This window comes from Corvus hawaiiensis, chromosome 26, assembly GCF_020740725.1.
Source record: "Corvus hawaiiensis isolate bCorHaw1 chromosome 26, bCorHaw1.pri.cur, whole genome shotgun sequence".
Classification (NCBI taxonomy): domain Eukaryota; kingdom Metazoa; phylum Chordata; class Aves; order Passeriformes; family Corvidae; genus Corvus; species Corvus hawaiiensis.
In genome coordinates this window covers 41677436-41692626 of record NC_063238.1, presented here as the reverse complement: position 1 = coordinate 41692626, position 15191 = coordinate 41677436, and the positions used below count along the sequence as shown (strand labels likewise).

Below are 15191 nucleotides of genomic sequence, written 5' to 3'. Positions count from 1 at the left end.
TATATTCACAGATGCATGGTACATCCTACTGCTTATTAATAAAACTTGTGAAATCCTACATGACTGCTAATTTATGAAAATCTTCAAGTGTTTCAGAGTAGAATTTTCCCCGGAAGACTTCCTGAGTGACCAAATTCAGGCAGTTCTACTTGTCTGGAATCAATTCTAAAATCTCTTCCTTGAACCAGAGACCTATAACAAGTTATCCAGTATGCCGAAGTGCTTACACAAGGCTTTTAGAAATACTAGGCAAAGTTAACATCACCACAGTGTCACCAGGATAACTGCCAGTTTCTCAAAGCTTCCGTCACTTCATATTTTTGGTTTGCCTGCTCTTAACAGGTGTATACTTTAAGCAGTGTAGCACTTCAAATACTTAGGACTATATGCATTGCTATATGAAGGTAACAACCTTTTGTCTGTTTTTCTAGGACACTGCCAAGTAGCTGGTGAAGTTGAATGGCAAGTCTGTTCAACAAACTGTTACTTATAAACTCCTTGCAGAAAGTGAGACAGCAAAATAATTCAGGAATGAATGTCCTATTCCTTATGATCTCCAATAAATGGATTTAGCTGGTTGTGATGTTAGAGAAAGGAATCTGTAAGTGTTAACTATCTTCATGGGAACTGGGGTAGAAGCCAAGCTACTATCTTGTACCAGAATAAACTGATAACAGAAAGTGTTCAGTTAAAAGTAGAGCAGTTGTTTAAAGAAATAGTCTGAAGACGTAAAACTCTTTGAAAAGTTGAGATAGGTGATATGTGCAGTATTCATTCAAGTACTTTAGTTTTGCAACTTTAACTCATTCCCTTGTAGAAATTACAACTGTCTTCCTGGTCTCCCCCATTTTCCCCCACAGCTGCAAGCCTGTGATTTCTTCTGCAGCACAGAAAGAGAACATCCCTTTGAAGTTTATCTAGTGAAAACCACCAAACAGCTTCAGCCAGGTGTATGTGTGCTCCCATCATCCTTTGTCTGACCTCTGCCATTAGTGGTGCTCCTTGCTTGGGATGCTGCTGTGAGCAGTTGCCGTCTCCTGGAAGATGAACATCAAGACAGTTTTGAAAATCGAGAAATTTCATATATTATTGCAAGTAGAATCTTGCAAGTTGATTGTGAGTGATAGATCAGGCAGTTGGAAATGTAACATCTGGAATACTGTGAGGTCAGGCTCAGCTTTCCAGAGGAGCAGTGAGAAGAGTCTGCATCCCTTATACTTTTAGGATCAGGGAACAGAAAGCTCTGAGAGCTTACAAAGCTGAATCCCTATTTTGTGCTGTGCCTGTTCCCAACAGCTGCTGCCAAACCATAAAGATGATTAAACCACAGAAAAGAGTAAAGACTAAAAATCTTGCTCTGGTACTTCTTCTGCCATCTGAGCAGAGCAGCAGAAACAAATCCAGACTGAATGTGAGAGGAGCAAGATGAGGAAATGTCAGTGATGCAGGCACAAACTTTAAGCACTTTAATAAAGGTGTGTGGATGACAGAAGATGAATGAGAGCTGTTTAACTTAACTCTCTTCGTGAAGCCCACACTCTTGCTAGATGTTGTTACTCAAATTCAGAGAATGCTCCTGTCTGTTTAGATGCATAAGCAGGTAGCTTCAGTGCACTGAAGGCAGTATTCACTGATCAGCTCACAGTTTGGTCCGTTCTTCTTCTTTCTGTGAACAGCCCTACAGCCCCTGAGCTGAGAGGTCCTTTAATGTTAGGTGCCTGTTAGACTAATTGTAAAATATTTATCTGAGCAAGACATTGCTGTTCCTGTTTATCCTTCAAATCACTAAATTTTAAACTTGTTACTCTCCAAGCTGTAGTTGGTGTGCCTTTTAAAAATTTTAAGGAGATATTTGGTCCTGAATTGAAGTTGCAGCTGTTATTTGCACCTACTCACAGTCTGTGGAGTTGCTTTTATATTCCTTCCTCTGAAGGCAGCTTACACTAACTGCACATGTGTTTTGGTGTCTCTTTAAACAATAAAGGCACAAAGCCAAACTTACCTTGTCAGGTGTTCAGGTTACTACTTCTTTCTCTGGATTTCCCCCTTGGCTTGAGATTTCAGGATCTATCCAGGGTAATAGAATGAGCGAAGGAGATTGCTTGTTCTCTGAGTGCACTTTGCAGAGAGGATCCCACCCCTTTCTGAGGATATTCGATGTCTAGTAGGATAACCTGCCAGCTCAGCTGTTACATTTTGGTATCAAGCTATTTTGTGTGCTGCAGTTCTGGTGTTTCCCTCATTGTTTTGCTCTTCACATACGCTGCTTTCAGTGGCTGCTAGTATTAAAGCAGCTCTGCATTCTTAGAGAAATACCTGTGATATTATCTGACCACAAATTCATTCTGCCTCTGAGAATGATCTGGAAAGGCGCTCTAGCTGGTATGCAATTAGCCTTGTATAAAGAAACAACCACTAGATTAGCTTTGTTTTCTAAACAATCAATTATGCTTGTATAGGCTGAACCTCTCACTGCCCTGTTCTTTATGTCAGCAGCCCTGTATCTATAGAATGACTCAAGTGCAATCACTTTGAATCTTACAGCTAAATTAATATTGGCTGTGACTTGTTGACTTTAAATATGTTTTTAATGCAAAGAAACTCTCCCCTTCCTAAAAGAAGGCTGCCTAGTCCTGTAGACACTATTGCAACAATGTTTAGTTCTTACGGATATTCAAGAAAAGCTACTTTAGCCTGTGAAAGTTTAATTCACTGAGGATGTTTTAGGTAATCCAGCTGTTATCTGATAGTAACCTCCAACAGAAAATGCTTTTGGGAGACTAGATGCCTTTCAAACAGCATTTGCTTGTTGTTTTGGGTGGGTTGGTTTTGGTTTTGGGTTTTTTTGGCAGGAAGTGGGAATACAGCTCACAAGGGCAACCAGTGTTCAAGGTATTTAAATGTACATTAGCATCTCTACTGCCTTTACAGCCTGCTTGTGGTAGTCCCAGCTGGCTTGTGACAAACAGTTACAGTGCAGCTGCTGAAACCATTGATTCCTCTTAACCCCTCTGCTCTGGAAACTTGTCTCTGTGGAGACTTAAAGGGGTGAAAGACCTGTGCTCTGGATAATAAGAAGATGCTTAGAGTTCCTTGGATGAGCTCCACCCCCATCTCACAGTGCAGCTTTGTCCCTTGGGTTATATGTTGAGTTTTCCTTGGAGGATGGCAGCTGTGTATTTTGCAAGAAGCATACAGGAAAAGTTGATGGACTGACAGAGCATGACTGAATTGTCTGACTGTGAGAGGGCTAAATCTAGACTGGGAGATGTTTGCTTTCAAATATTTTCACTTGCAAGTAGTTCTATAGTGTTTGCACTGGTGTGACAGCAGGGTACAAACACTTCTCTGGTGCAGAAGTGCTGCAGGTCTCATCCCATAGTGGTCCAGCTGTCTGCTGTTGAAGTGGCATGGATGCTGGAGCTTGTGCATCCTCTAAGAGGAGAACAGCTGACAGTCATTCCCAAATTAGGTAAAAATGCCAAATTCTGGCAAGTCTTTGCCAAGTATTTTGTAGTTCTACAGAGTCACAAATGGAAGAAGTTTGTGTCCTCTAAATATTGCCCTGCTAGCTGGTCTTCATGTATCAAGTCTAACTGCCAAGCACTTGTAGTCTCTTATTATTTTAGTGTACATGTCAGTAAATATCTTATCCTGCCAGTTCTAACAGGGTTAGAGCTTGGCAAAACACATTCTAAAATAGCATTTGTTCACTGTCCAAAATCAAAATGTCCTGATCAAGCTGCTCTTAAATGTAGCCATCAGCTTTCTGTGGGGCTGCTTATAAGCTAGCTGTCTAAAGCATATTATTTGCACTAAAGTTGTCTAAAATGGATTGTTTGTAACTTGGCCAAAATATTGTCTGTTTATTACCTGTATTTCTGTCTCCTATAAGGTGTAACTCTTATGTGGTGTGTGTTCCCTACTTTGTTAGAAGTACTGGTTGTGGAGGTTCTTACAGTATTGATCCTAAATGCTGTAGATAAGGTCTGAAATCAGTGTGGTGATGCAACCTATAAGTGCTGATTTATCCATATTATTGACCAAACAGTAATTCTCTGATTTTCTTAAGGTTTAATAATTATTGGGGTTAAGAGGGGATTCTTAATTTTGTTTCTCTAATACCTTCCTTAAAATATACAAGCTATGTATCACTGCTAGGTCAGTTCAAATGTTTGTCTAAATAACTGAGGAACTAAATCATATAGCTCTACTTCATGGCAGTGTACATAAACACGTCTGTCACACTGGTATTTGGGACAGCCTAAAAAACTGGAGCAGGGATCTGCTCAAGTGCTCCAGCAATACTTTTTATGGAGTATGCTTTCTCAATGCTTGTTTGTAATTATTTGTATTGCTAAAGGGAGATGTTTACCGAAGGTGCTGCACCCTAAACCTGCCATTTCCTCTATTAGCACCACCTCATGCATCGAAGGTGTGGGGCCAGAGGGGTGAAAAGCAGCTCTTTTACCACACCCTTTGTAGCACGGATTTCGGAGGAGGTGGGATTCTTTGGGTGCCAGGAAGTAAGTAATAAATAAATGTTATCTCTAAACACTTTTATTCCTTTCTTTCAGTACTGTAGTGATGAGTTCCATTTAATACTTCATCAGGGGATGTTAAAGTATTTTCCTTGGCTCAGATGGAGGGAAGCTCAGCGAAGCTTGGGTGGGGAAGGGAAGGAATCTCTCTCCTTTGTGCTGACAAGAGACAATTTCCAGCAATCATGATGAGTTGGTGTGGGCTCAAACTGCAAGTTAGGCTGTAAATGCTGGTTTATTACCAAGCAGTCACGGTGATGAGGTTCCCCTTTGATCCGTGAGTCCACTCAAACAAGGCAAAATGAGAACACTTAGTGCAAGATGATATAACCAGTCATATATACTTGTTTACAAACCCTTTGGAGAATCTGAAATGTGAGAAACCCTCTTCTGAGATGCCTTGGTTTTTTTCTGAGGGAGTAATTATTTCCTCAGAGTTAGTAAAACCTGGTCAAAAACCTGACTTCTCCATCTTTGTTGGAGGGTGAATAAAATTCTAGGGATATTTTCAAAAGCTTCCTTTAAGAGTTTTCTGAGATTGAATGATGGTAATGCGTTTAGGGACTGGTAATTGGAGATAATTCCAATGAATTAGACTTTGCAGACGTTAATGATATGCTAGAGGAAGTCGGCTTATGAAGATCTATGCTGTGCTCTTTTTTGTCTTGATCTATTGAATAGCTTCTGTAATTGTCTAATACATATTCTGGCAGTATTTGGGTTTCTTAAGCATTTGCAGCCTGAAGAAACCAGGCTGTGAATTTTCAGGCAGTGAATATGATTAGTTTAAATGCCAGTACGTGAAAATAATGTGCTTTTCATAGTAGGTACAGTAGCATCTGCACGAAATATCTAACTTTGTAAATACAGAGGTAATCAGTCCTGGCTTGACTATTAGTATGGATGAATATTCATGCAAAACTCTAGTCTCAACCTATTACAGAAAGTATTTCTCATTCTGGGGAGTAACTTGAAAAGGTTGCTCTGGTGTATTCCATTTTCCCCCCTGCAATCAGAAGAACAGCCTTGGTGAAAGAACTTGAAGGAAAAGAAAATGCTACTGGCAACGATGCCCTGATAGGATTATTCTTGCACCAGCAGCCCCACTGGGTTAGACATTGCCCTTCCTTCTGAAGGAAGGTGGGATTGGTGCAGTTAATCCACTTGGTTATGTATTAAGATGTTTGCTGATGATAGCCTTAATTTTGTTTTCCTCTGTTCTGCTTCACAGAGATAGAGGGAATGAATCCACTTAACTCTGATGGGAGATAACATTCATGTTCAACATGGTTTAAAAACTTGAGGATCTTTTAGTAGGACCATTCCAAGCTGGACCATACTTTTAGCTTAGGCCAGACTGAAGTTTGTGCCTATCTGACCAAATCAGTGGGTTTTCTTAGTGAAAGTCATTACTTGCAACAATGTCAGCCCATAACAGCATATTTGCACACTGGCCCAAGTGATCTCTGTCCCCATGACTTTTGAGTTTTGTGCTTTTGTGGTGACTTGGTTGTAAGTGTTTGGTTTTGAGAGCTGTTAGTGCTTGCTGTCTTGCCCTTTACCTAATTCTGGGTGTAGAACCTACTAACTGGAGATCCAGCGGTCACAAATCAGGCATGCCTATGCCTTTGCTGTGCTGTGAAACTGCTTCTTAGTGCCTGTTTTTTTCCCAGCATCCCTGGTCCCAGCTGTTATGTTTTCCATTAGCTCTAAAGGCTTCTCTACTGCTGTTTATGCACATATCCCCTTAGCTGTTTACTTGTTTAATGTATCTGTATTAATAAACATTAAGGTAATGTGAGTATATATGACTTTTTTACTTATCAGTAAATCAAAATACAAGTTAAATCAGATAATGCCACCTCTCCAGTTTAACAAAATGAAGTATTTCCTACTAAAAACAGTAGCAACTGTGATTTAACAATGTAATCTGATCTAATATTAGTAACAGGCTGTGCCTTTAGGGAGCAGTATAATATCCAATCCACTGAATAAAGTCTGTCTCACATTAAATTCTGGATCCCTCTTAAAAAGATGGCTTCCCAGAATTGTTTCAGTAATTGCATAAAGACCCATGATTTCCTATGTATTTTTCCCAGTAATGAACAGAGAAGTGATGTTGGCCCCCAAAATACAAAGAATGATGAAATAGTGCTGTCTTACAAAGCTGCTCTCCCTGGTGTCACAAGCACCTTCACCTCTCCACCTTACCTCTAGAGCTTTCTATTTCTCTTCATGTGTCTGGGCAGGAAAAATCCCATCAGGGGAGTTTATCATGCCCAGATTGCCATCTGTGACTGCATCATGCCATCTTCCAGCAGGAGCCAAAATCTTACTCTTGGTCATCTTCTGAGTAAGCTCCAAGGGGATGGAAAGAGGGCCCCAAGAAAGCTAAGGGGGTTCTAATCAGGGCCGTGCTTTATGGAAAAAAGGAAGCAGAAAACCCTATGGAAGATTTAACATTGGCAGGGCTGGAGTTTGTAAGCCTGTGTATGTCAGGCTTTAATAATTTCTGGAATTTTGTATACATACTGAGGAAAGAGTGCAACAAGTCTTAATTAAGCCTTCCAAAATCAAGCTGTTCACACCCTTCCTTTTATGTTTTGCATTGTGGTTTGGATATTTATTTGTTGGGGGAGTAGAGGATGTCAGATGTTCGGCATTAAGAGTAGAAAAGCTGCCAGCATCATCTGCTTCTCTTAGATGAATTTATATTTCAAACATTGTGTTCTGTCTTAAATAGCAAGGCAGAGGTTGTAAAAGACATCAACTGACTTACAATGTGTGAAGAGTCCTGAGGGCAGGCAAAAGTTTGTGTTGGAAGAAGTGGAAAAAATGCTGTTTCTCCGTGTGAGGTGGATTGCTCCATATTGTTTTAATTCACAATGTGCTGCAGAATGACTTACCCCTGCCCAGACCTTGCTTCTGTGGCCTAAATTGTGTGGTAGCTTCAAAAGCAGGTCACGATGCAAAAGCATTGTGCTGTTTCCAGTCACTCTTTTCTCTTTCTTTCTCCTTTTTTTTTTTTTTTTTATCTTGGTGTCCAAGGTGAACTTGCTAAGAATCTGACCTGCAGTCAGTGTTAGTCATAGGGTTGTTTAGGCATGGTGTCCTTTAGAAGAAGCTGGTCCATGCTGTTGTGCTTCAATGCCTCTGATGACCTGAATGATGAATTAGATGTTGGGACATGTCAAATGTGGTTCTTTATTGCACCCAGTTAGCCTTAACCTTTTTCCTTTGGAAGGGTTTTAGTGATTCACAACAGGCCAGTCCAGTGTAATATAAGACTGTTTTAAAATAAGAGGTTGACTTTCAGGATCTGGAGGTAATATAGCTCATGTATGGGAATGCTGTTAAGTAATACATGGTATAATTGATTTTAAAAAAAAATATAGTCTTCCCCCTCTGATAGGGTTAATACAGTTCTGTTTTTAGAAAGTAGTAGCTAAAAAGCTTTCAGTGTTTGCATTTGGCTGTCAGAAGTCTTAATGGGAATTCAAACAACTGCCTGCTTATAATTGCTGCCCTTTTGAACCAAAGGCCTTATGACTCACCTATACAGAAAGTCACAGGGTTTGTCTACACCTTTATGATGGAACGACTTAATCAGATCACAGAGGGATACAGCCCATCCTCCTAACTTCGAGTAGGGTAGTTGAGCACATTTATCCAGCTGGGCCAAAACCTCCAGGTATGTGTTCTAGATGCTTTTCTTCCTAGTGGAGTGACTGAACACTTGAGTATTGACATGGGCCAAAAAAACATCCCTTGTGGCCAGTTCTGTTACTATAAACAGCTGCTAATAATTAGCAACAGAGCCGCAAAACAACCAGAGAGAAAATAGCTGCCTGTTGGCCAAGCAAGTGGTGTTCTGCCTTGCATCTGGCAAGTACAAGGAAAGTACATGAGAGCTTTCCCAGCATGCCTGAGGATCCTTCTGCCTTCTGCACAGCAGGTGTCTGGAGCTGGGCAGATGAGTTTGCTTTTTGACCTTGCAGCCGCAGGGATCCACCGATAGCTCCTTTCCTCTGTGGGCTGCAATTTCACACTGGCTTTGGGAATTGCTCCCCAAAGGGACACTTCCAGCCACTCCTGTGCCTCTCTGTTATAATGGTATGGATCCATGCAGCCAACCTGATTTTATAAAGGATTTCTTTAGCTGCTTGGACATGTTTTTGTCAGCTTAGTTTTCAGCCTGGATCAGTTACAGTGTCTGGTTCGCTGCTGTGCTGCTGGTGTGGCTGTGCAGGAAGCAGTGGGGGTAAGGAACCAGGGGCAAAGAAAAGGAAAAACAGACTGGTGCTCTTAGAGGAAGTACTTGTTTATACCAGCTTAAAGTGATTGAGAAACCTAGAGTGTAAGCAGTGTAATAATCTGGTAATGTATTTTATGTGATATTTCTTTACAAAATCAGTTGCCCGATCTTACAGAGTAATGTTTAATGTATTTTGAGAATGGGCAAGGCTTTGTAAGGTGGTGTAGCCATGCTTGCAGAGGGGTTGAAGGTCAGTCTTGCCTTTAAGAACTGCTCTTTCACAGCAGCATTCTCTTTGGTGGAACACAGAGCATTTGAACTCAAAACACCAGCAATTATGCTTGGACAAAAGCCATTTTACTCTTGAAAAGGCACAAGCCCAAACGATGTGTCCTTTCACAAGCCAGTCAGATGCTGAAGCAGAACCCATTGTCCACTTCGAATTGAATTGTGGAAGGAATAATAAGTGATGCTTGTCTGCAATATGGCGGTAGAAGTGCTCAGCCAAACATTTATTTAGCCCGAGGATAAGACAGATAAACTCAGAATGCCTTTATTTCTAATGCTAATATTAAAGCTAAGCTTAAGTCAGTCTAGATAACTTTTCAAGATACGGCCAGATTACTTGAAAACCTGAGCATAAACCAATGTGGCAGAAAAGTATTTGACAAATAAATTCAATGACTGGGCACTTACAGGCTTGTCAGCCTGACATGAATGATTCACAGTTGAAAGTGTGGTTGCTAGCATGGATGTCTGTGGGATGCACTCACTGAAGCATTGGAGGAGGGTAAGTTGTAAGGCTCTGGGAGGAACAAAAATCTTCTCCCATTAGACTGGCAACTTCTGCAGTCTTACACTTTTTTTCCAGGTAAACATTTGAATATTTCATGAAAAAGTACACTTAGTTGGGCTTGGTTTTGTTGTTTGGGGCTTTTTTGATGTGTTGAGCAGCATGGATCACTGACAGGTCCTAATGCAGTGATGACAACTGTGACCAGAATCATTAAAGCCTATTTAAATTCTGTAATAATTGATTAATTGATTCCTAGCTATTTTCCCTTCTGAAGATCGTGGTAAACAACGAAAAGACATTGTATGCAATGATGGCTCTACGTGTCTCTTCATCCTTCCTTTCAGCATCAAGAAGTTAAAATTCATTTAAACCGTAGAATCTTTGAGTTAGGGTATTTCCTACATAATTAGAAAATAATTCCTGTGAGCAAACTGAATGCAGCTCTTCATGCTCTGAGACAACTTTGGTCAGTCTGTACCCTTGCATATAAAAGAAAGTCATGATAATGTAAGAGGCAAATCTTGAAGACAGGCGACAGCTGTATAAATGACTGGAAGTTAATGCAATAAACTTCAAAGAGGATGAGATAAGGGGTAGTTTGCCTCTGTTCAGTCCTCTCCTTCTTTTCCTTAGATATTCAGGAGTGCTTGGACAGGACTCTTTCCATCTTTTTCAGTTTGTTCATTCCAGTTTTTCATAGTCTGTGCTTATTTTTCTCATTGTTTTGGGTTTTTATAACTAATGCATACCAACTCTTCTGAGACTGTTTCTTACACCAGTAAATGCCTGAGGGAGTGCGCAATGGCTTTATAGGAAGAAAACCTTCCAAAAGATTTGAAATCTTCTCATGGTATTCAGTTGGGCCCATTTAACTGTTTTCTACTTGCCAAGCTTTATTACAGCTCAAAAAACTACGCGTGTGATTACCTGAAACGTGTTGTGTACTTCACAGCTTACAGTCATATGCTTTGGCACTGGTTCAGAAATTCTAGTTACTTGTCAAGCAGTGCATTCCTATTCCTTGTTAGCAAGAGAGGTCTGGAAACATGCATCAAAAATAGTTCACTCTTCAAAGATTTGGTCAGGATCACTCATTTATTTTAACTCATTTATTTTAAATGAGTTAACCCCATTTATTTCGGTGTTGATGGGTGTACTACCAGTCTGCTGACCTCCATATGGTGGCATCACAAATGCAGGAACACTGCTTGTCAAACCCCCAAGTCCTGAACTTAAAAACATGCTGAGATGTGTGATAGAAGTCATTTGCCTGAGGCATCATGTTGTATAATTGTGTAGCATGAGCTCTTTGTGCATCTTAAGCATCGTAGTGCTCACTAGGGAAAAGAAAACCACAGAATTTCATGGGCTACAGATATGACCTATATAACACTTCCTCTTCTTTGGCAAACCCTGAGGAAAGGCAGTTATTTTGCTTTGGTTCTCTAATGGTTCACAGGCTGTGTCTGTGAACAGTACCTATTTGAGGCACAGGATTATTGTCTTGTCAAGCCTGTAACATGTTTTGTGTTTGACACAGTCATATTATGCCTCAGTGGAAGGTAGGTAGTAAAAGTATAACAGGTAAGACTGCAAGCAATTTGAGAAGCTTTATAAAATTTTGGTTACAGATTAGATTTTTGAATATATTACCTGTCTGTTTTGTTGAAATATTAATTATTGCTTTATAGGTTTTTGTCATTGCTAAAACATGGCCAAAGGTCAAAGTAAAACATGTGCAATTAAACTTAAGAAGAGAGAGTGTCATCAGTCCCCTCCTCCCATAAACACTTGGCAAGATCAGAAATATTTCTGTATCTAAAGTTCTCTTCACACCCAACCTGTGTACAGTGCCCAACAGGAATCTCTTCCCATGGATGAAATTTTTCATTCTACTGCTTTATTTGTTGTTAGTTTTGAAAATGCCCTTGAAAACCAGCCATGAAAAACAATTTGTGCTGGATGCAGACATCAGAGAATTCAGCATTGGTATTTTAATCCAGCTTCTCTTCAGGTGCCATTTACTTTGGAGTTCTTCGCTGCATAAAAGCCTGTTATATTTACTTCCATCAGGTAAATGAATTTGTCTCCCTCTTTGAATGCCACTATTCAAATTTGCCAAATTCAAAATGAACTTGGAAAAAGCAGTAGCAGAATATATATCAGTCTAAAATGAATATGAACACAACTGAGCAGGGCTTGGGAAAGAACTGAAGACCTTTCTGAGAGGCTCTTGTTATTCTCTGGCTTTTGTATTAGACATGCACTTGGAGTCAGATGAAAGTGCTACAGGAAGTCTAGCGTTATGCTTACCACAAAATTGACATAATGGAGCAGTAATTCTCAGTTCTTCTAGATAAAACCTGTCCATTGTGCCTCTTGCTATTGCACTTGAACACTGTAACTGCTTTTTCTGGCATGTTTAAAATATGCTGTTCTTATCTGTGTCAATTACAGCTTCAAAGTCTACCTCCATCTACCACCTATTATTCCTGGCTCTTAAATTATCTGATCATTCCCCATCATCTTCCACTTCAGAAATAACTTTTTCAGTCATCCCTTAAGAGCCTTGCTCAAATGGGCTAAATCTCAGATATCCTCTTTTGTCCTGCCTCTTTATCCTTTCCCGGGACTAATGCTCCTGGCTTGGTGTCATCCTCCTTGCCATGTGCAGGCTGCCCCAGTGCATCACAGAATATTCTGGAGTGATGAACTGCCTTCCTCTCAGTGCCTCACCCTAGAACTGCATATGGAAGGTGCTGTTTAGGGAAGGGGAATTAAATCCTTCACAGGAGAGGAAATCAGGCATGAGAAAACAGCAGAGACTTTAAAGCCAGTTTGTGCAGGAGAGTAGTCCATGACCCTTAGTGTGTAATACAACATACATGTTCTGCTGATTTTTTGAATAAGAGCTAACATGTATACTTTTAAATTCTACTGAATGTCATGTTGCCTGAGTCTGCCAGCAGTTAAGCATTTTATGACTAGCCCGCAATTAAAATAATTGCTCCTACTCCGGAACATGTATTTTGTAGGCTTTACTCACTCAGAACTTGTGTTATGTAAAGTGGATATGTTTTTTTTAATACGCAGAGTACTTTACATTTATGATAAACTACTTACATCTTAATTTCTGTGAATTCTGAGTAGGTAGAGAAATGCTTTCTCGAGTGCTTTTTGTTCTGAGCTATTTAATGCTTATAGAAAAAACTTGAACTTAACTTGATTTATGGAACTAGTTCAGTAAGTTATTTTAACTTTCTCATGGGATTTAAATGTTTGTCCAGCTGAAAATAAAATTTTAGCATTAGTTTGTTGTTGGGGTGATCAAATATGAGAATTCCAGTAATCTTGGGGAGCCTGGAAGCACTAAAAACCCAGGCCAAAAAAGATGCTTTGGAATGAAAGAACGCCGTATATGCAATAAACAGTCCAAAGGAGGGTGTCAGCAGGAAGGAGTGCTCAAGATGGTGTTCTCGTGATGCACTTTTAGTAGAACAGTGTCTCAGGTCACACTGAAACAGAGCTGCTCTTGTGATGTGCTTAAACACCAAACATGTCATCTGTTTCCTAAGGCTCAGTTTTAGGCTCACCACTTAATGATCTGGTTTGTGCTCAAGCCCACTAAGAGTTTTTGTTGCCACAACTGAAGGGACAGGGAATTGCAGTGTGGGGACTTCTACTGAGGCCAGCTTTGCTGCCAGAGCCATCATTTCATGGAAGCATATCCCGGAGGGGTTTTGTCCTGGGGTCACAGCTCAGTCACCCTGTGTGCAGAGATGTAAATATGCATCCTTCTAATACAAACATTATGTAGTCTGACTTTTTATAAGATGCTTTGTTTTCTTCCTCTAAGTGCTTAAACACATTTTGATTGGCATGGTGCAGTATTTGTATATATGCTTAGATTTTTGTCTATGGCACAAAGGAGGGGAAGATACAGAAGAAGCTTCTTACCTGGTTAGAATATATTTTAATAAATTTAATGTGGAAGATATTGTATCATTCTGCTTTCACAAATTTCAGCAGCCTCACAGGATGTGGGAGTAAGATGCTCTGGTCTTGTGTGCAGAAAGAAGATGAATTCATATGCTGTGTATATCTTCATTAAAGTTTAAATATTTAAATATTAATTCTTAGTTATATTCATCATGTCTTATTTTGCTCATACTTGCTTGAGAAATACCTTCAGTGTAAAATGGTATGATAGTTACTGCAAAGTAACTTGCAACTTCCAAGAGTCTAAATGAAGATGTCTGTGTGACCATGGTAATTGATGAATCATCCTCCTGGCATAGAACTGGAATATCCTATGCTGTTTCTGAAATGCAGCCTGCTTTACATTTCCTGGAATCATAGTCTTGTGCTTGGTGTTCTGAGGATCTTGGGCAAGTACCCTGATATTCTTCTGTGGCTTTGTGTAGGACCGCAAACCAGAGGAACTGGAGTACAGTAAAGCATCATTTAAATACAAGGCGCAACTGCTTTTCAATGGAAAGTTCAGAGGTAGGAGGGAACGAGGCATAAAGGACCCTACGCTAGGCAAAGGACAATGGAAAGCATGGAGCAGGAAATAGGTTATATGGTTAAGGGGGGGGGACACAATATCCTGAAAAATCCTATTGAAATTTTTAAATGCTTGCTTTTTGTTGCAGATTAATCAGCCACTCGATGGGGATTAACAGTGGAGCACCTCTTTGTGTCGCCTTTCCACCTCTCTGTAGCACAAATAACAACTTCAGCACTTCTTCAATAATAATTATGGAACTGGTATTAACTGAATGGCAATTATGGATTTTTAACTCTAACTCACAGTAAACCAGCAAGCCATATGTTGAAATTCCTACCAAATAGCTTTTCATTCTTAATGTCTCATATCTATACAAGAAGTTGCAAGATACCTGTTTGTACAAGAGGAATATAAGCATTACTTGCCTGAGGAACAGAAGCTGAAAGAGAAGACACCCTAACTTGTTCGTGGAGTTATGGTAGTATTATTTATATAGATATAACAAATATATATATTTTTATGGTAATGAAAATGGCTCCTCAGAATGCTGACTCGGAATCTATGCAAGTTCAAGATCTACCTGTGGCACAGCTTCAGAAACCAGAAAACAAGGAGAATGAAAGTAGGGAGGAGACCATTAGTGAAGGATCCATAGACCGGATACCAATACGCCTGTGGGTGATGCATGGTGCAGTAATGTTTGGCAGGGAATTTTGTTATGCCATGGAGACAGCTTTGGTAACACCTGTATTGTTACAAATTGGTAAGTAATTCTCATTTCTCTGAGTCAAAGCTTTCTATATATTTTTGCATTGATTGAAGCCAGGCAAAGAGGGAAGATGCGTCTGCCAACTGAAAGTACACAAGGTAAAAAGGATTTTGGTTTTTTTGCTTATTGTCTGTAGCACAGATTCAACTGTGTGATCATGTTTAAGTATGCATTCATCTTCTGTCTAATATTGCTTCCCTCTGTAAAAAATGCAACCTCATTTAATTCTAAAATTCTCTCCTACAAGGTAAGTGTCCTAGAAACTAGAAAAAGTATTAGGCTGTAAAGGATTGCAGTGAAGCATTTTTTTAATTTATGGA

General features: G+C 39.8%; 1 protein-coding gene across 4 annotated transcripts in view; it reads left to right on the top strand.

The window, feature by feature from the left end:
* Positions 1 to 15191, top strand: part of SLC45A4 (solute carrier family 45 member 4) — an 85248-nt gene that overhangs the window by 34204 nt on the left and 35853 nt on the right. For all 4 annotated transcript variants that reach the window (XM_048286406.1, XM_048286404.1, XM_048286405.1 and 1 more), the window contains one exon: positions 14248 to 14865. In XM_048286406.1, coding sequence (XP_048142363.1) covers positions 14622 to 14865 — 244 coding nt within the window. In that variant the 5' untranslated portion in view covers positions 14248 to 14621. The remainder of the gene's footprint in view (positions 1 to 14247; positions 14866 to 15191) is intronic.